This window comes from Narcine bancroftii, chromosome 8 (assembly GCF_036971445.1).
Source record: "Narcine bancroftii isolate sNarBan1 chromosome 8, sNarBan1.hap1, whole genome shotgun sequence".
NCBI lineage: Eukaryota > Metazoa > Chordata > Chondrichthyes > Torpediniformes > Narcinidae > Narcine > Narcine bancroftii.
Window position 1 is genome coordinate 102253439 of NC_091476.1, and position 22547 is coordinate 102275985.

The following is a 22547-nucleotide window of genomic DNA, read 5'->3' on the forward strand; positions in this document are numbered from 1 at the left end:
TGACATCTGCCCAAAATCATCAGTTCAGCCAGTGAATGTCAAATTTCATGGAATTGCTAATTTCTTATAACATTTCAAGTTGGGGGGGGGGGGGTGGGGTGGGAATTCCAATTTTTAATCAGCTTTTCCATGTGACTTGTACTGTCTGACATACCTCCAGCTGCCGTAACTCAGTGCCCAGCATGTTTCTCAGAATTTCAACTTTCTGGTTGTGCACAATGTTGTCTTCCTGTGTAAGGAACAGGAGTGAGAGACAGTCTTGAATCTCATCATTCACCACTTCACAGCACTTAAAGGTATACAATTTATGTGAAAATATAATTACATAGAGTGAGGCAAGAAGACAGATTGAAAAATGATAGGGAGACACGAGGAGGAGAGGGAGAAGCAGACACAGAGTCAGAGGCAGACAGAGGGAGACAAGGCTTGACGTTCACCTGTTTGGCTCTAGAGAAATAGCACAAAATTTAACCCTAATTAGATTACAACTTAAACTGAGACTAATTTTGCAGCCAGCCAGCTCAAGTAATGAAGTTACCATTTTCCACCACTAGAGGGAAAGAAAACACTATTAGTGTCTGGTTGCCTGGCAATAAAAAAAACATGCCAATGTTGAGTGAGGCAAGCTCAGAGGATTGTGGGTTTACTGATCACATGGCCTCTCCGCCCCATTTATTTACAAAAACTTCTGTCAAGAAAAATGAGATTGGAATTCTGGCACAAAGAACAAGCAGATCAAACAAAGTTACTCATGCAGAACTTGACAATTTCATTAACTTCACCTATTATGTCGACTGGTTCTGACACCTTTTCCTTTTTCCTGGACCTCTGTGTCTCCATCTCAAGGTGAAACCTATCTACAGACATCTACTACAAACACAGCAACCCCACAGCTACCTGGATCATACTTCCATCCATCGTGTCTTTCTCCCAACATCTGTTCCTATGAGATCTTGCACTCCAGGACATCCAAAACTTCCTCCTTTAACATGGATTCCTCCTACTGACATTGATAAAGCCAATATGTATCTCCTCCATTGGTCATACTTTTGTCCTCACCCACTTCCCCCAGGATGAAGGGCTGAGTTCCACTGGTCTTCACTTTCCACCCCACCAGCCTTCACATCTGACATATTATCCTCTGACACTTTCACAAAGTTCAATACAATCCCAGCACCAGCCATATATTCCCCTCCCACCCTTATCTGCTTTTTAGCGGGGATCAGTCTCTCTGAGACTCCCTGGTGTTCTTTCCCCATCCATCCTTCCACCCCAGGCACTTCCCACTATAATTGCATATGGTGCAAAGCTTGTCCCCATATCTTCCCTGTCAGTTCCATCCAGGGCCACCAACAGACTTCCCAGGAGAGGTAGAGATTTACATGCATATCATGAAGCCTAATCTGTGTATTCAATGTGGGATCCTCTATATCAGTGAGGCCAATTATAGATTGGATGACACTGCGCTGGCTCTGTGGGTCAAAGCTTCAATTTTCAGTAGCCAACACTGTAGCCATTCTAACACTGACATGTTGGGTCCTCAGCCTCACCTTCTGCCAGGGTGACATCAAACTTAAAACTTGCAGATTGACACATCCTGCTGGAGAGCCCCAAAGGTATGAGCAGCAATTTCTCTAATTTTAGGTAACCCACACACCTCTCTGGTTTCACTGTTTCTTCCCTTTTTTAAAAAAAAACTGCTCCGGCTCTTGCTTTTTTCTGTCACCTCCCCTCCTCCGAAGTGGTCTCCATCTTCCCCACCTTCTCTCTAATCCTCAATCACCTCTTAGTCCCCCCCCAGAACCATTAATTCTGAAGCTGTTTCACTTAGGCATCTCCTTCTCACATTTGTTTCAATAGAAGTTCCCAACCTGAAACACTGTCTATTTTTATCCCTTTTTGCCTCCTGACCTGCTGAGTTCTTCCAGTAGCACATTGCTCAAGATTCCACCATCTGCAGTCGTTGTGCTTCTCAACAGCACAAATTCTGTAGGAATCTATATACAAGATGATACTAGAAGGAGTCATTGCCAGTTAGCCCTGAGAAAAAAAACATTGAAAATCAGCTACTGAAAGAGAATACAGTTTTTGACACTCACCGCCATGGGCATGGGGCTTGTGATCCTCTCGGGGCAACTGCTGCTTGAAGAATGGTGGGAGAAAATTTGATTTGGGGACATCTGACTTGGCTGTACAGGGAAAAAGAATCCCCCAGCATCTCCATCGGTAGAAGTTAATGGAATCTGGGAAGTGCCAGGAGGCCGGCCTAGGACTGTGAGGGCCACATAAGATCCGGCTGGTGATTTAAAAAAAAACAGCAACAATTAAACTAAAACAGATTCATGTTCATTCAGTTCAAGGATGCTGTGAAAATCAAGCACTTTGAAGGTGGTCCAACAGCCCTTCCCATTCTGTGGTTAATGGGTTGCTTTGCATTGAAGGCAGTCACCTTTACAGGTACAAAACAGATTACCTAGTCATTATTTGATTATTATTTGGAGATCATGGCTGAAAACAAATTGGCAGTTTCTTACATTGCAATCATGACAGCAGTTCAATCATGCTTCAATGGATGTAAATACTTTCAGTCAGAATTATATATGTTGTAGAATAGAAGTGTTCCTTTCGACCGAAAATGAAAGGCAGGAGTCATCAATCAAGAAATGGGGCAATCTTAAAGAAACATCCCCCTGCCTTATCACAATTCACCCTACAGTTTAACCATCAATTCTGAAGCTGTTTCACTTAGGAAGTGATTGTAGACATTGAAACCAAGATTAGGTTGAGGTACAGAGCCCTGGCACAGACCACAAATGATAACTGTAACTCATCCTCTACTAGTAATGGTCAAAATCTGCAAAGGCAGATTGGGTTTGTTACTGAGTATATGATAAAGGCATGTCATCAGGACTCTGTGGATTTTACACTCCATTTGCAAGCATAAGCAACTAACATTTCTACCAGTAATGCTGCTGCTTCTTCAGGGAGTAAATAAGTAATCCATGTCAATTTCATAGCACATCCAAGAAAACACAGCAGAGTTAGAAGGGGTAGGCAGGAAAGAGTGCTCCATCATTGGAAGGGGCAGGGCACAGAAAATACTGCACTATTGAACAGGACCACATCAAAAGAAGCATTTCACTGGGAGCCATGACACATTTTAGATGGGGAAATGAATCTATGTCTGGGCAGTTGAACACTAAAAACATTAAAATTTCAGACATAATTCAAAGCAGCAAAGTGGTAGATATCTTGACTGCAGTTATCTCTTTGACTACAACCAAGGCCCATTGTATCTAGTAATTGTCAGGCTGAAAAATGTGTCACCATGGAACATTATAGCCATTTAAATATACATGGAATGTTAACGATGTGTAATATGTGCTTCACACATTTCTTTATCACACTTGCACCACACTTCTAGAAAGGAGGCATGTGTTCATGTACAAATGCTGCCTGACCCTACATAAGGAATATTTTATTATTTCATCTTGTTAGTTCCTGAATGATTGCATTCTATCTGTTAAATACCTTCATCTGCCGTCATGTGCATCCATCAGTACAGATTAGATGACGTGCAGCTCAATTCTACATCCTACGGGATGACTAGTGATAGTACCAGATTTTTAGGAGGTTTATCATCAAGTGAATACTTCACTTACATTTAATTAATCGAACCACCTCCACATGGTTTGAATGAGTGACCAGCGTCCCATTAACCTGCAGATAAAACACCATCATTAACATAATTCATATTCCTCACAATATGGGAACGTGCCACTCAGCCCCTTGGGTCTAAGCCACTTTCAGAGCAAGTGCACCAATTAAATTCATACAACTGTTACCCTATAACATGTTCCCTTTAACAAAGCCATAAATTTCCCAGATTTTTCAGGCAACCACCTTATATATTAGGCATAATTTAGAGTACCCAATAAATCTACAAATCAGCCCATCAATGGAATTTGGGATTAAAGTGGTTTACCCATGCAGTCACAGAAAGTCATATAGTCCACACAGGTGACACAAAGATCAGGATCAAGCCTAGGTCCCTGGAACTGTGAGGCTGCTGTGCTAACCTCTACACCAACATCAGTAAGGCTCACTGATACAATGAAACACAAAAAGATGGAATTTAAAACAGATAAATGTGAAGTGTTGCTCTTTGGAAGGACAAACCAAGCGAGGACATACATAAGTAAATGCGTCACAGGTAGATGGAGTCATAAAGAGAGCTTTTGGCACAATGGCCCTTGTATATCAAAGTACTGAGTATAGGAGTTGGAGATGATGGACAAGATATTGGTGAGGCCATATTTGGAGTATTATGTGCAATTCTGATAACCTAACTACAGGAAAGATACCAATAAGATTGAAAGAACACAGAGGAGATTTACAAGAATGTTGCCAAGACTTAAAGGACTGAGTTACAGGGAAAGATTAAACTGGTTATGACTTCATTCCCTGGAGTGGAAAAGAAAGAGGAGAGATTTGATAGAGGTATACAAAATTATGATGGTGTAGCAGCTACTACAGTAGAGCTACTAAAGTAATACAAAAACACACACCAGATTAGTCAACTCAAGACTGATTTATTCAGAGTTTACAGGCTTTTTATATACTGCATGTCCCGGGCTCCACAGGACAAGGTGGGACGTCACTACGAGATTGCTGCCGATCCACAGGAGAGGCAGGTTTAAATGTAGCCTTGTGAGTGTCCCGCGCCTTCCGGCAGGAGACTCAACGTCCCATTCCTCGGCACTCGGTATCTCTTGCGTGCGGTTTATTAGGTGAGTATGCAGACATCCATATTATGGTTCCGCACACCTGCAGAACGGAGCCAGCGGCAGTTCGCGTTACCATTCTGTGCGCCCACTCAGCCCACTACATCAGTAGAGATAAAGTGAATACAAGCAGGTTCTTTTCCTCCACTGAGTTTAGGTGAGATAAAAACTAGAGGGCAAGATTTAAGGGTGAAAGGGAAAAAAAGTTTCAAGTGAACATCAGGGGAAACTTATTCATACAGAGTGGTGTGAGTATGTTTGAGCTGCCAGCTGAATTGGTAAATGAGATTAAGAAAAATTTGGACAGGTACATGGGAGGAAGGGGTCTGAAGGGATATGGTCCAGGTGCAGGTCAGTGGGACTTGGGAGAAAAATTGCTCAGTACAGACTAGAAGGGCTGAAGGGCCTGTTTCTGTGCTGTAATGTTCTATGGTTTTAAAAAGGATTACCCTTATGACCCTACAACTCCTACAAAAATAACTCTGGAGACAAATCATTGCAAGTTTGATTAGATATTCTGTAATGCATTTTCACAAAAAAGCAAAAGGGCTGGTTACAGAACTGCTTTGGAAAGTAAGAATAAACACAGAACTTTGGAATCCAAAAAATCTCCAAAAATCAAGACAGAAAGAAAGCTGAAAGACCAGACAAAGGAACATCTCACATCAAGTAGTTGGGGAGGGGATTGGTGTAGGGAAGGAAGGCAGACAGAATATCACATTACAGCAAGAGACAGTTTCCTCACAAGGTGTGGATGTCCCTCCCTCCATCAAGGGAGACTCAATGACTAAAGTTAAGGGGGTGGGTGGGGTTAAACATAGAAACATAGAAGATAGGAGCAGGAGTAGGTCATTCGACCCTTCGAGCCTGCTCCGCCATTCAACGAGATCATGGCTGATCTTAAAGTTCAGTACCCCGTCCCCGCCTTCTCTCCGTAACCTTTAATACCCTTATACTGAAGAAATATATCTAATTCCCTCTTAAATATATTTAATGAACCTGCCTCTACTGCCCTCTGTGGCAATGAATTCCACAGATTCACCACCCTCTGGGTAAAGAAATTCCTCCTCATCTCGGTCCTAAATGGTTTGCCTATTATCCTTAAACCATGGCCCCGGGTTCTGGATTTTCCCATCATTGGAAACATCCCATCTGCATCCATTCTGTCCAGTCCTGCCAGAATTTTATATGTCTCTATAAGATCCCCTCTCAATCTTCTAAACTCCAGGGAGTACAATTCCAATTTGCGCAATCTTTCCTCATAAGTCATTCCTGCCATTCCAGGTATCAGCCTGGTGAATTGCCTCTGCACTCCCTCCATTGCAAGAACATCCTTCCTTAGATAAGGTGACCAAAACTGCACACAATACTCCAGGTGTGGTCTCACCAAGGCCCTGTACAGCTGCAGTAAGGTATCCTTGTTCCTATACTCAAACCCTCTTGATATGAAGGCCAACATACCATTTGCCTTTTTAACTGCCTGCTGTACCTGCATGCTTGCCTTCAGAGACTGATGTACAAGTACCCCTAGGTCTCTCTGCACTTCCCCATCTCTTAATCTATTGCCATTCAAATAGTAATCTGCCCTCCGGTTTGTATTACCAAAGTGGATAACCTCACATTTATCCATATTGTAGTGCATTTGCCATGTATCTGCCCAGTCCCTCAATTTATCCAAATCACACTGGAGCTTCCTGACCCCCTCTTCCGTGCACACAACCCCTCCTAGCTTAGTGTCATCTGCAAATTTGGAGATATTACATCCAATCCCCTCATCCAGATCATTAATGTAAATTGTGAACAGCTGGGGTCCCAGTACAGATCCCTGTGGCACCCCTCTGGTCACTGCCTGCCACTCAGAAAACGAGCCATTTATCCCGACTCTCTGTCTTCTACCTGCCAGCCAGTTCTCAATCCACATCAATACTTTGCCCCCAATCCCATGAGCCTTGATTTTGGAAGCCAGTCGTTTATGCGGGACCTTATCCAAGGCCTTTTGGAAGTCCAGGTACACCACATCCACTGGCTCTCCCCCATCTATTTCACCTGTCACCATCTCAAAGAATTCCAATAGATTTGTCAAGCACGATTTACCTTTTGTAAATCCATGTTGACTCCGTCCGATCCCTTCTCTGCTAGTCATATGCTTCGCTATTACATCCTTAATAATGGATTCCATCATTTTGCCCACTACTGATACAAGGCTCACCGGCCGATAATTCCCTGCTTTTTCTCTATCCTTAAATAGTGGGGTAACATTAGCTACCCTCCAATCCATGGGTACTGATCCTGAGTCTATAGAGTTCTGGAAAATAATTCTTAAAGCATCTGCTATCTGAATGGCCACTTCCTTGAGTACCCTAGGATGTAGATTATCAGGCCCTTGGGATTTATCTGCCTTCAATCCCATCAATTTCCCCAAGACCATGTCCTTAGAGATACTGATTTCTTTCAGTTCCTTCCTTGCATTAGTCTCTATGTTTCCCAACATCCTTGGGAGGTTGTTTGTATCCTCTCTTGTAAAAACAGAACTAAAGTAACTATAGCAAGAAAGAACCAACAGCATGGTGTTTCAACTGACCAATGACAAGCCATAGATCATTGATTTGAAACTTTGGGGATGGTTCTCTCTTGTCAAATGCTGCCTGAAATGTGCAGTCTTTCCTACATTTTATTTTTTGATCAATAATCGGTCCTCTTTGTGAAGAACACCGGTAACCTCAATTACTTATTGAGGAGAATGTCCATGGATTTAGGAAAGTCACACATGGCTGACAAATCCTTCTATTTTCTGACGTTGTTATAAATTAAGTAGAATTACTGAGATAGTTAACTTGGACTTTTGGAGAATATGTGACAAAGTTTAATGTTCAATAAACATAAGATTTACAAAGAGAGGTTTTACAAAGTGTTAAATATTGGACAAAACAATACAGGAGCATAATGTGTGAAATGATGTTCTCATTGTCACATTTTGTTACTTGGAGCTTACCAGTGTAACAAACATTTAGATAACTAAATGACTTATTGTGTGCTTCTGCCAGGCAGTTATTACCCGACGATAGTGTTCCAAATGGGAAGAGCCATTGGTGAGCAATAAACCACAAATTCAGCTTTTGGTAATTATCAACATTAATCTGGTGAATATTATAAATTCTCACTCATACACCATGAGCAACTCTACTTGCAAATATATAACTGGTGCTACTGAAAGCTGTACTTCACCTTAATGATTCTGTCACCCTGCTGTACACCAGCACGCACTGCTGCTCCATCTACAAGACAAAAACATGAAAAGTGAGATGGAGACACAAAAGACTACAGAAGCTACAACATGGGAGAAAAAAATGCTGAGGAACTCCTGGATCAGGCAGCATCTGCAGAAGTAAGGGATAGTCAACAATTCAGGTCAAAACCCTGAATAAAACTCTTCCATCAACTCCAGAGATGCTGCCCGACCTGCTGAGTTCCACATACAATATTTTTTTTTGCGCATGGAGTCTGGGGGGGGCCAGAAATTTAACCAGTGCAAATATTCTGACCCATTTCACATTAAACCAAAATATTTTGTAAACATTTCCACATGTAGTTTAACAGAATAGGAATGGAACATAAAAGTTACTCCGAATTAACCAGAAAAAAATGACTAGATATTAAACAAAAGAGTAAGTGTATAAAATTACCCTCTTTGACGGACTGGACAAACACAGGATTATCCCCACTGACTGTCAGGCCAAACCCATTTTCATCTCTCTGGATAATGACACAGCGCTGAACTAGGCCTGGTCGCAAAGAAAATGAACAGAAATTAGTCAGTCAGTCACTAACCAAAACACAAGAAAAAGGAAACCAGGGAAGGTTGAAATATGAAAAATATCTAACCAAAAATTAACCCATTTCTCCCTCCCCCCAAATCCCTACATCTTGTATCAATGCCCAAAGGCTCTGGAAAGCTCAGTGAGTGTACGAGAACACACATGGATGATAGTGAGGAGAAAAAAAAAGAAATATTTTTTTTAATTGTTATTGCATAGTATAAAACATGCAACAGCAAATCAGCATTCCATTTTTTTTTTAAAGAAAACATCATTGTATGAATTAATTTCAATTGGGAACAAGAAAGTAAAGTGCAAAATGACCTGCCTGTTTAGTATTGCATGTTGCATACTGCTACACAAAATCAAAAATCGATCTCAGGGGGTCCAACTTTGTAAGCCAAGATATTTAAAACTTAGAAATCAAGGAGCCGACCCAAAAATAAAATGCTGCAAACCTGAAATAAATATGTAAATGCTTAAAATAATAATGAAACATCAACTCCATTTCTCTCTCCTCAGATGCTGCCTGACCATTTTCTGTCTCATTTCAGGTAAGTGAACTGTTTTCAAATAATTTCTGCTCACTGGGATCTGAACTGCATTGTATCAGCAATCCACTAAAACAGTGCTGAATATAACACCAATAATAATTGACCAACAACTCAACCTTCACAACAGATCAACTATAGATCAGAATCTCTATCAAAATATAATGTTGCAATGAGATATTAAAATGCAAAGCAATGTGAAGTGACTTTTTAATCCAGTGATAAAATCTTCTCTAAGAATCAACAATTCAAACATACCCAGACCTTCAATTATAACAAAGTAGTCCAAAATCTTTTGCAGGCTAAATATTCACATAACAACAAGCCTAATGACTACTACCTGGCTGCTCTGACATCCACCATCAAGAGGCTGGTCACAGCTCCCTTTAACTCCAGCCTCCCTGCCAGCTTTGACTCACTTTAATTCATCTATGGATGCTTAAGATGCATGAAAGGTGCAATATCCCTGGCCCTACTCTCAGCCTTGGTGCATCTACATAACACTTAACTGACGACTAATCATTAGAAGGCTCCACCTTCAATTGCATAGTCCCAAATAAACACTTGCCCACACTCCAAGACTTTAGTCTCAGCATCCCTCTCTGCAACCGAGTCCATGAGTTTCTGTTAGGAACAAGTGAAGATTGGTACCACTCCTCCACGACCACCCTTAACACCAGTGCCCCACAAATTAGTGTAATCAACCTCCTACTACTCCCTGCATCCTCATGATTTTGAGGCCAAACACCACACCAACTTGGTTGAGTTGTTGGTCAATTATTATTGGTGTTATATAAATAACTGGAGAATACCACTATCGTAGTCAAACAATAACAAGCCCGTTTATTATCACATGATAATAAATTTGAGGTAGATGGACAAATGGCTTGGTGCCAAAACACCTCAATGTCAGCGACAAGAGCTCATCATACTTTTAGAAAGTATCAACAAGGTGAAGATTGTAGAGACTGCTTCTTAGAGTGGTAAACATCTCCAATGACGTTTCCTGGTCCAATACGGTAAGACGGCCATAGAAACCAGAGAAAATTTTGTCATCTGCATCCCTCAACAACTTCAACAGATGCACCATCCTGACATGATGCATCACTGCATCCACCCAAGACCACACAAAAAAAAATTGCAGAGATGTGAAGGCAGCTCAGAAACATCGCACAAAATGCCCCTCCCCTCTTAAGTACTCCATCTGTACTTTCCGCCGCCTCTGAAGAAAAGCCAACATATTAAAAGGCTCGCACCACCCTGGCCACATTCACTTCTCCCTTCTTCCATAAGAAGAACATACCCAGACCTTCAATTATAACAAAGTAGTCCAAAATCTTTTGCAGGCTAAATATTCACATAACAACAAGCCTAATGACTATTACCTGGCTGCTCTGACATCCACCATCAAGAGGCTGGTCACAGCTCCCTGATGGTGAGATAACACCATCAGATTCAAGAACTGTTTCTTTTCCTCTGTTACCAGTATTTTATCAGTAAAATAATGTTGCCTTCACTCTCTGTGACTCTGCACTGTATTCTTACTGCAACAAAACATATGGACTGACAACACTACTTTCTTACTGTACCTCTATGAATGTGACAATAAATGAACTTTTATTCACAAAGATGCAAGAAGCATGGCTGGATTTATGTTTGGAAAAGTGTGACCAAGTGGTTCAAGGAGAGATGTGGTATAGAATTGCCATTCTCAATGGATGTCCTATGGCCCCCTGGGAGGGGGGGGGCACAGCACATTCAAGTAAAAGGCTTGTTTTCTTTTCACCTCTCATAACTTTTTATTGTTTTATGTAGTCGGTAGGAGAGAAGTACGGAAAAAAACAAAACATCTACTTTACAGAGAAGGGGGCCCATAAACTTTGAGCAGTCGCAAGGGGGCCATGGACAAAAAAGAGGTTGAGAATGGCTGATGTAGAGGCAGCTTAGGAATATTCTAACAGTGCAAGTAGAAAGACACTGCTACAATATACCACAAGTATAAGTCACAGCGAGATAGAAGCAGGTTTAAACAGAGAATGGATGATGCCCATGAAATGGCAGAAATTACAAGAGCACAAAATAAATAAGAGCAGGATTAGGTCTTACAGCCTATAAAGCCTGCTGTGTTACCAATGATTATCATAGCTCAAATGATCACAAGAACACCACTTCCATGTGCTATCCCAACACATCCAAGACTTGCACAAGTTACGGCACCAAGTACAAACAAGTTGGTTTTCCCTCAGGATACAGTGACCTGACATTATTCATAGATTTAGAGTTTAAATTCAATGTCCCAAATGTTGTAAATATTGTAAATCACCTGGGAACAAAGGACTGAGGTTCTGTGGGCACTGGCAGGGAGGAGACTTGAACAGTTGAAACACATCCACCATCCCAACCCACCATCAGATGGCAAAGCAGCTTCCCACAAAAGCACAAATAATCGGTCAGCGGCACCAAGCAAGTTAAGAGCCAACAAAGCTCAGACTGCCACACAGCTTACCATAGGACTCGCGTTTATGGTCATCACAATTGAATCTGGGCTTCTTTTGTTTGGACGAGCTCTCTGCATGACAGCAGAAAAAAAAAGAGGAGAAAGGGCAGGGGGGATGGGAAGGTGTATGGGAACATGTAGATTCACAGCTTTTCTCACAGATAATGTTATACAAATATACACACACATCAACAAGAAGCTACAAACTTTTTTGTACAGACAAACAGTATATACACAAGGGGTTGCAACATAAATTGGGTTAATGTTCAACGTAGGTTAAGAAATGGAAAGAATTGTATTAACAAAAAGTTGGTAGCAGAATTAAAACACTCTGATGCAGCACAGGAGACCCCCCCCCACCCCGCCCCCCCCCATGCCGTCCAGTACACCAGTACAATTTTGTCACATCAGATGGGCCGGCTGGCTTCACTGGATAAGCTAACATTGAAATGCAGATTTGGGAAGCCACAAGAATGCCATGACTGCATAAAGCAGAAGCACTCAACTGCAAGCACCCACAGAACCATGCAGAAAGACAAACAGATCAACAAAGGCAGTGGGAACTCATTCCTCCACATAGCTCTTGCCCATTGGAAAACTCCATCACCATCCCAACAATTCAAGTTCCATTTGGAAAAATTATGACTTTATCATTTATTTCAAATATCCCACAGTTCAAACTGTGGAGGTTAATATCAAAAAGTTGATATTTTCTGGGACAAGAGTATGAGAAATACAACCTGAACCAAGATGGAAAGGTTTACTGACCAAACGTGATCACTTATTCCATTCTAAATGATATAGAGAAGGAGCTACCAACGTTATTCTGTCTTTCAGGATCTTTTATTCAATGATTTCATTGCCAGCCCATCTGCCAAGGACCAAGTTATGCTTAATTCCAACTTGGTTCGGAATCCTATCTCCACTGTGTACAATAGTGAACTGCATCAAACTGTTGGATAGCTACAGAAAGGACATAGTTTATTGTCATCAGAATTAATCAACAGGTATGGGGATAGGATACAAGAAGTTTGCGAACGGGCCAAAATCCCCACTCCCAACCCCTGTCCTCAGATGGCCACTTCCTAACCCTTCCTTGTTAGATATGTGTTGATTAAATGTCCCAGTTTTGGGCAAGATTATTTTGCCACATCAGTCGAGAATAATTGAAACTGTGAACAATTCCATGCATGATGAACCTTCACATTTTATCATTGACCCTTGGAACACCAGATGTTGTCCACATCCAGAGGCCCAGAAACAGAATCTCACTTTGTAGAAGTCAGATGGGACATGGTTGCTTCTGTAACGAAACACCAAATTTTATTTCAACTTGTAGATATAGGCAAAACCCAAGATAGGCTAATGGATACCCTCACATTTCACTATAGCTCAGCATAGTTCTCTCCAGCAGTGGAGCACCAATCATTGCAAGAATAATCCATGCAGGAAGATCTGCAAGCTAACTAACCAGAATTTACACCACGAACACCAAGACACTGCTCCAGAGTCCAAAAAAAAAACTATGACTTTTAAAAGATAGAAAATAAGAAAGTTCAATGATGCAAGACTGTGATCTATACAATTTTCCATCACACAAGTTTGTGACCAATGATTGGAAGGGTGGGAACTGAAAATAGCACAATGATCCCATAAATATCTTACCTGTTGGGTCAAACTCGTATAGGGGAGATTTTTCAGAATTCTTTTTGTCATGCTTTTTATCAGGTGACAGCTCCTTGTTCAGTATGCTTCCTTGCCTGTAATAAAGAACAGTTCATATTCTGAAGATCCAATTTGGTACAGATACATAGCATACCTAGCATCTATTCAGCCTTTACATAATCTGCTCCCTTTATTACATCTTGTACATTCTTCCTCTGTCAGGAAAATCACTCAAATGTGAACCAACACTGACAGCCCTTTCCTATCTCTGCATGAAACTGAGACAGATGCCAGGAAGAGGCATGGAATCTGTGTGCAGAGCACAGGCAGCAAGAGTTGAAACCAGTGGTTGAACACAATCTGCTGGAAGAACTCAGCAGGTCAAGCGGCATCAGTGGGAGAAAAATGGCCGACTTTTCAAGCTGAAGTCCTTTATTGAGACTTGTCCAATCATTTTTTTTCTCCCACTAATGCTGTTTGATCTGATGAGCTCTTCCAGAACAATGTGTTTAACTTCAGATTCCATCAACTCCAATCTTCTCTAAGAAACCAAAGCCTTTTGTCCTCTCAACATAGAGCATATACAGTAAAATCCCCATCATCCAGAATTCAAGCAACTGGGGGAAAAAAAGCAGAAAATAAATAGGTAAAAAAAATACGAAAGTTTAAAATTATTGCTCCTCCCCCCCACCCCACCAAACAGCGGTCAGTTCGCCAATCCACGCAACAAGCAGTCTCAAGCAACTGGGGGAAAAAAAAAGGCATCTACCAATCCCCACAGGTGGATACCAAGGGTTTTTATTTGGGGTGAAGATAAAAGAAACTGCTGATGCTGGAACTTGAAACAAAAGGAGAAATGCTGGAAGGACTCAGCGGGTCAAGCAGATTCCGTCGAGACCTAGCATTAGGACCGAGAAGGAAGAGGAGAGATTGCAAGCATGTAACAAAGGTGGGGGGGGGGGAGAAGATAAGAGAAAATAAATAGAAGCTGGTAGGTGAGAGTTAGATCCAGATGTGGAGGGGGGATATTGAGCAGATGGAACCAAGTGGGAGGATGGGTGTGGATGAGGGAGGTGAACAAAGAGAGAATAGAACTAGGATGGTGTGCATGAGAGAACTCCAGATGCACAGGTCACTTGAAATTGGAAAATTCAAGTGTTCATATCATTGTGTTTTGTCTTTTCCATGACATTGGAAAAGGCTTGGGATTGAGAAGCAAAGTTAAAATGACACAATCAAGATGGCTATCGCAAAACGGTCACTAAGTCTATGCTTGGTTTCACCACTGTAGAGGGGGCTTTAATTGTAAGCACTGAATGCAGTTTACCAGGTTGAAAAAGATGCAGGTGAATCTTTGCCTCATCAAGAAAGATTTTTTTTACATCCCACGGTGGAGTGGGAGAAGCAGGATGGACAAGTATTATACCTCTACATAAATCTGGTGAGTGGTATTTACAGACCTGACAGTGATTTATGGCAGGAATGCACAAATGCTAAGATCAAGGAAGCATGAAAACAAAAACATTGGCTACATTGGAAAGTTTTAATTTTCATAGACTGGGAGAAACCACACACCTATTCAAAGAACGAAAGCAATTAATTTCTAGGGAGCATTAGAACCAGTTTTTTTTACAACTCCATGTTAGAGTGGCAAGAAAAAACACAGGCTTTAATGATGATTAAACAGCCAGAATTAGTTAATAATTTGACAAATGAAAACTTTGCAAACAGAATATGACAATATTAGATTTGAAAGGTGAGAGAAGGTTACAAATGAGGTTTTAAATTTTGGTAAGGTGAACTACAAGAGAATGTAAAATAGGATGATTAGTAGATTAATAAAAAATGGGATTTTTTCCCAGAGGCAAAGATGCACATTATGCTTTGCCATTAAAGCAATAAGATGGAAATAATTAGGAAATTTCTATGAAATCAGAAAATAGCGAAGCGTACCAACTGCCATTTTGAGATTCAGATCAAAATATAAAGAAGAACATAAGAAATAAATGTAACCATGGGCAATTAATATATTTGCACCTTCTCCCCCGTTTAATAATATTACAATTGGACAATCTCCTGTCCAATTTACAGGAATGTCCATATTCAAAAATCTACTGACGTCAGCCTTGAATATACACAATTATACATCACCTGGAGTGTAGCAATCTCACTTATGGTTGCAGAAAGAATAAGAGGAAGAAGATAATGTTCTTTTTATTCAATTTAATTGGATTACATTTGTTTTGTGTTCTAATGGTTTAGATATTTAATGTTTTAATAGCAGTCTTTGACGTTTGTGACCTTCACAAAAATCCATTTAAACAACAGTTCTCATGATGGGTGAGCCCAAGAGTGCACCTCACATGATCAAGATAGTTCACAGGGCAGAACAAGTTGGCTACCCTGTGTAACACTAGGACTCAACAACCTAGGTGAAGAAAACTTTCTTTATTTCAATTATGCAAAACAGCATTTCAACATGTACCAAGTGAAGTCGTCCAAGATTTTGTATCTTTTAAAACACAGAGCTATTTTATTCTATCTCTTTTCTAACTTGTTGAAGGCACAATGAATTTTTTTGGGTACAGAGACCACTAGTGATCCAGCTATGAGCCTACCAAAGCCCAATGCAACAACAAAAAGATATGCTTTTCTTATACTGCAATGACTCTCCAATGAAAGCTAATACATCATTTACTTTCCCAATTCCTAATTGCATCAGTTGGTTAATTGAGATTGTTGGTACATAGAAAAAAAATCTGCTCAAAGTAGCATTTATTTCTCACCTTTAAAATTATTTTGCTTCTCCATTCTTCCTATTGCATTATACTCATTCATATTCTTGCCGTTCACTTAACCTGTCTGCTTCCCTTGGTTTAAAGCAAGGTTCTAACTGACCAAATTATCAATTTTCTTTATTCTGTACCATCAAAAACTTGAATGTATTACAATATTCCCTTGTTCGAATCAACAAAAAAAATTATGAAAAGCTGAGCCTTAATCATGGACTATTGCAGCACCCTTACCAGTTAATCCTAACTTTTAAAAAAATCCATTTATTGCTACTTATTTTCTGTCCATTACTAATCCTCACTCATAGCAAATAAACTTACTCATTCCACGAGACCAATTCCTGAGTAGAAACCTTTTGCATGACACCTTATCAAAAACCTTATGAAAATCTAAATACATCACATCCACCATTTTGTGCAACTATCCTACTTCTTTCAATCCCAACCATTTTACCCTACAACACCCTGCAGACCCTGCCACATCTTTTTGTATCCACTACTGGAGAGATGAACAGAAATTTAAAGAGACTGCAGAATTATACCAAAACAGAAATGGAATGGGGGCTTTTTAAAAACTGTCAGAAGTGACAATGTAATGAACAAATAGGAAATGGCTGACTAAAAACTTTGAACTTTCACTTAAAAGTTGGCAGGATCCTTCAAATTTTGCTCTTCAACTATTGAAAAGCTCTGCACTTCTGAGCACAACTGCTCAACAGAAAATCTGTACTAATTCTATAGATTTCTCAACAGTGTATCCATAGATCTTTCACCACTCAGGATGGGGAATTTGCCTAGAGTCAGTGCCAAGCTGAAAACGGCCCAGATTTCATTTGGACAAAATGGTTGCAGAAAGAATAAGAGGAAGAAGATAATGTTCTTTTTATTCAATTTAATTGGATTACATTTGTTTTGTGTTCTAATGGTTTAGATATTTAATGTTTTAATAGCAGTCTTTGATGTTTGGGACCTTCACAAAAATCCATTTAAACAACAGTTCTGATGATGGGTGAGCCCAAGAGTGCACCTCAAATGATCAAGATAGTTCACAGGACAGAACAAGTTGGCTACCCTGTGTAACACTAGGACTCAGCCAGAGCAGGCTTGCCAGCAGAAGAATGCTCCAGGATCTCTTTGTTTAAAAGCGGCAATTCCAACGTCATGCTTGGTCAACTTAATTATCCACTGAATATCTACCTATAAATTCAGTGCAAGCAATAAAAATCTCCAGGATTCAAGATAGGAAAGAAACTCACAAATGTCTGCATCATCATTTCCCAAAGATCCTTAGAATTAAGACCTTGGTTTGAGCAATGTCGAATGGAAGAAAATGTCGTGTTGTCACGGGGCTCAGTTCCATGGCCACAAGCTTTTAAACATTTATATTAATTAATAAATTTAATGAAAGACTAGATGGCTGTGGATACAAGTTCTGCAGATCAGTTAAATAGTATAGAAGGAAATAAAAGTTATAAAGAGATAGATACAAAATAAGTGGGAAAAACTATGGGGTAAAATTAAATAAGTGGAACTTTCAGGCTATTAACCTTGGATCTGGGAATAAATAATTTGAAATATTGCTTAAGTAGCAAGAAAGCAGGATCAGGGACCAAGGAGGGGCAAAGAAATTTCAGGGGTCATGTGCACCAATGCAAAAGAAAATCTAAAAGCAAATGGAATGTTAATCTTATAGCTTCAAAAAGCCAAAGAAGGATTTAAGCCCAAGTTGTACACAATTCCAGTTAAATGCCTTTTTGGAGGATTGCATGCAATCTTGGGTATTATACCTTAAAAATACTGTACTACAGAAAGAGGTATATTGCCACCAGGTTGCATAAATTTTTGTTACCTTGAGTAGAGAAGATTATGGATGATTAAACTGAAGGGTTTTAAAATTTTAAGGAATTGAGTAAGATGGACAAAAACCATTATACAGGTGAAGGAATCCAGTACAAGGTGACATAGCCTTAATATCACTCATTAACAAAGTCATACAAATGATAGAGAGAAATCTGGAATTTTCTTCCCCAAAAGGCTGTGGATGGTGGGAGTTAACAGGCATCTTTAAGACCATGTTTAATTGATTTTTTTTTCCTAGGCAAGAATCTTAAGAGCTGAGAAGCAAGATTTTTTTAAAAAAAGGTTTTTTTGACTGCAGTTCAAATAAATGGACCAGGGTCAGGTGGGAAAATGGCCTCCTGCTGACCCTATGTTCTTTTATATTCCTATAAACTTTCATAGCTTTTACAATACTTTGATTCTACTACAAATTCAGTTCATCTTCAAAGAGCTAAAGCAAGAAGATTGGCAGACAACACAAGATCCTATATGGCTTTATTTTCTGAGAATAAAATATTACTATTGCAGACAAATTGTATAAATGCTTGAAATAGTAGTGGTTTCTTTAATCTTATCAAAGTCTTCAAGTACGAGGATTTGTGTCATATTTTTATAAAAATATTTCCCTATAAAACTCTAATTTCTTTGGTTTCACTTTGTAAACAAAACATCTGAACTCTGGGATCATCTCAGGGAGTCACTTCTGCACTTCCTATGACATTCAAAACTAGACACACCTAAAAGTTCATGAGTCAATAATTTGTATGGGTTTCATGTTTTCTTTTCATTTATTCATAACAAACAGGCTTCGTTGACAAGGTACACATTTAATGACAATCCCTGTATGCCTGGGATGGTACTGGTAAACTCCTACAGTTCACACCATGAAAACACTGGCATTGTCCTGATGGGTGGAGATTTCCAGGACTGACTCAGCAATAGATGAGGAAAGGAAATATTTCCAAATCAGAATGGGACTCAGTTACTCTTTTTTTCTAGCTTATGGAAGTCATGGGTTAGGCAGGTCATTATGAAAAGCTTTGGTGAATGACTGCAGAGCAATGTGTTCATTCACAGTGAATAGGAATGAACATTGAAGGTGGTACAGTCAAGTAGGTTGATTTGTTCCACATAATATGAAGAATTTGATTTTGCCAGAGTTGTACTCAGGCACCATATAAAATTAATTCTAGGGTCATTGTTTGGAAAAAAAAGCTAGGTTACATCAACTAGCCTTGCTACTTCCAATTTGTGCATCTGAAGCTGCAAATCCCTACTTCTTAGACTAAAGACCATTCAAACTGGAAAGCTTCAATGATAGGGTGAACAATGCACAGTCCAACCTAAATGTGGATCAGCATTCCTTCATCTCTAAGTCAAAATCTTAAAAGTGCACATCTAACAGCAATGGACAAAGATAACAGTTCAAGTGAAAGGCCTCAATGGCAACTTGTCCCAGCCGTGTCTGATTCTCGTATCCAAACTAATAAAATTATCTGGATAAATTTGAAAAGATACCATATTCATGGACTGTATTTGTCTAATGTTGGAGATATCTGTAACGTTAGACACATTCATTCCCAACCTTACCCATTTCTTAGCTATGTTGCATATTCCATATTTTACAACTAATATTTTCTTAACTTTAATTTCCTTTTTTATATACCTGGTCATTTAAGAAGAAAAATCTAACATGTGGCAAAAAAATGTCAGGGAAAACGACTGGGACAAGGATCTGGACAATGATTCTAATTATACGTACAAGTTGTTAAGCCTTTTAATTGCCGTCTGGACAGTCTGAGATGGCCAATCACTTTCACCCATTGTATCGAGAGCTCTTACCTGGGAAGTCTTCTGATGGGAAACCTGGAATTAAAGAGAGCAGCTGATGTTAGACTTACAGAGCGCAGTGCATTCACAGAGAATCTTAACCATTCCCATTCATTCAAATCCATTCACACGATATTTGAAGCCTAAAATGAATATAGAAGACCAATCTACTGCATTTCCACGAGTTTTTTTTGTTATACAATTATTCCTGCTCCACAAGAGCATAGCAATCTTTCCTCCAAGAATTAATCCAATGCACTTTCAAATATCAAATCTGTTTCCACCATCTGTTGATCCAAAATAATGCAGATCACAAAACTTGTTGCAACAGCTTTGTATCTTTGCTCAGATTCCTTGGCCAAATGTTTACTTATTAGGACACAAAAAGGGTTTATTTAGCTCATAGGATCCATCAGAGCTCCCAATAGAGCAATCCCATGAGCCCATTCTCCTCTTTTTCCTGCCCTTGAGCTCTGCATCACACATGGCCACCAACTCCACGTTGCCACTTAATTAAATTCAGATAATTAACTACCAGCTTGTTTATGAATTGTGGGGGAAACCATACATTCACAGGAAGGATGTACAAACTCCACAGATATGCATGTCAGGATTAAAGGTGAAATGATTTTGTATGATGCAAGCATAGAACACAAATATTGAAAAGACCTGTGGTAACTGATATAACTGCTGGAGCAATACTTGCAGTCCAAAAACTTCCAACTATTCATAGTAATTCTCTGCTTTCAAGTTACTTGACACTATTGTATCTTTGCGAGCACTCTCCTTTTATCTCGTGGATTGCAATTTTGTTGAAAGGTCTATAACATTGTACATTTTATCAAATGACTTACAAAAGATTAAAAACAAACTGCCAATAATAAGACATAAATAAAACCCCCTGAGTACTTTAAACATTTTAGTTACTGAAACTGAACTTTCACTGTTAATCAATGTCAATTTAAATTTATTAGCCCATACTTATCAAAAAATAATTTTGTTCTGGACCATTAGCTATAAAAGCTGCCCCATCATGAGGGTTAAGCCTGTTGTTATTGAGGTTAATTATCCTTTACTGCCAATCAGCATGCAAGATGTACAAGGCTTTGGTCTTCATACACAAATCCCAAAGCCCAGATAGACAAGAGCCCAATAATTTTCAATTTTACCTCCCTCAGTATTCCAACCAACATTATTTTCTCAAGGTTTGAGAACTGGCATGTCCTTCCTGCCTGGTGCTTCATTATTCAACCAACTGAACTCTTATTTTTCAACAAGGATGATGTGGAAGCATTGGAATGTGCAAAAATAATAGCAGAATCAGTCCAAAGGTTTGAGTGACATCTCTTACTGTTTTATTCTTGTTTTTCAGCCTCCTAATGGCTTATTTGACCTTCATTAGCACAACTCTGGTCCTCATGTTAGAAAATGGCAATTACAGACTCCAAAGTTGATCAAAAGATTAGAAGCAAACCTATCTCTCTTGTACCTACATCAATGAAGCAATTAAACATATCGGAGTACTCTCAAACACCTGTGAAGCCATTTGTCCTAAACATGAATTGGAGGGAAGATGTATAAAATGTGCTATAAGAAATGTATATAAATAACCTTGAATAAAATCTGGAATATGCACATTAATTACGTGAGAAATTGTTCAATTACAAAGTTAAATCTGTGGAGCACGGGCAAATAAAGGAAAAAAGTGTCTTTGTCCCAAACATAATGGAGGGCACTGTATAATGTACATAATGAGGTGAATTAGTTTTGTGGAAGTGTTACCCTGTCTTGAACTAGAGCTGTGTGTTCAGATGGCTATGTTTGGGATCATTGGTGAATTTGTGGAAGGAAATTAGGTTTGGCTGGAGCATGAAGAAAGGTTGGGACTCTTTTTCTGTGCTAATGGAATTATGGAGAAGGCCAACAAGTGCTCTATTCTCCTGAGTATGTGTGGGCTAAGGACTTAAATTGATAAGGAACACCATGGAAACCAGGGGAAATTTCATTTGACCAACTGGTCAAGGTCATAGGGAACCACCACAATCCAAAACCTTTTGTGATGGTCTAATGGTACAAGTTTCACAGCCTTTACAGGAAGCCAAGCTTTGGCAGCTATTGGAGCATTGCAATTTTGAGACGGTATTAGATGATGTGCTCCATGATAGATTGGTATGCAGCATTAATAACACTGTTTGTTGGAGAAAATCCTACCACTGACTTTCAAGAAAGCCCTGGAAATTGCCCAAGACATGGATATGGCTGCTAATAATGCCAAGGATATCCAGAAAGGACATGGGGTGGGGGAAAGATGTCAGAGGCAATGTACCAAGTCAGGAGGAAGACTAGTGTACAGGCAAAGCAGGTGGAATGTTTTCGGTGTGGAGGGACACACTATGCAAATGAGTGCAAATTCAAAGACACTGTCTGCTATGGTTGTGGCCAAAAAGCTAAGAATTGCAGAAGTTCAAAGGATATGGTGAAAGCTGGACAGAGGAAAGCTCAATGGGCTCTGGCAGCTACACACTACCAAGAAGAAGCAGATGAAGAGGCAACGTGTGCTTACAATATGTTTGGAGTGGAAACAGATGAGGAACCACCTGAACTATATTTTGCCACAGACATTGTCAGAGGAAAGAATATAAGTTTGAGATTGATTCAGGGGCCACAACATTGGTCATCAGTGAGGATACCTACAGGAGAACATGGGGGCCAAACCTGCCTCTTATCAGACTGTCAAAGCTCAAACTCAGGACCTATACGGGGCAGCCCATACC

At 39.8% G+C, this 22547-nt stretch overlaps 1 protein-coding gene across 7 annotated transcripts in view; it reads right to left on the reverse strand.

Annotated features, from left to right (window-relative positions):
• Positions 1-22547, reverse strand: part of LOC138741075 (rho guanine nucleotide exchange factor 12-like) — a 143800-nt gene that overhangs the window by 65437 nt on the left and 55816 nt on the right. For 4 of the 7 annotated variants that reach the window (XM_069894588.1, XM_069894586.1, XM_069894587.1 and 1 more), the window contains exons 2-9: positions 19706-19809; positions 13313-13407; positions 11657-11719; positions 8468-8566; positions 8010-8059; positions 3663-3720; positions 2100-2296; positions 155-229 (exon numbers count right to left, since the gene is read on the reverse strand). In XM_069894588.1, coding sequence (XP_069750689.1) covers positions 155-229; positions 2100-2296; positions 3663-3720; positions 8010-8059; positions 8468-8566; positions 11657-11719; positions 13313-13407; positions 19706-19767 — 699 coding nt within the window. In that variant the 5' untranslated portion in view covers positions 19768-19809. Of the gene's footprint in view, positions 1-154; positions 230-437; positions 504-2099; positions 2297-3662; positions 3721-8009; positions 8060-8467; positions 8567-11656; positions 11720-13312; positions 13408-19705; positions 19810-22547 lie in introns of those variants that run through there. The other 3 variants (XM_069894585.1, XM_069894589.1, XM_069894591.1) reach the window with 3 other exon arrangements.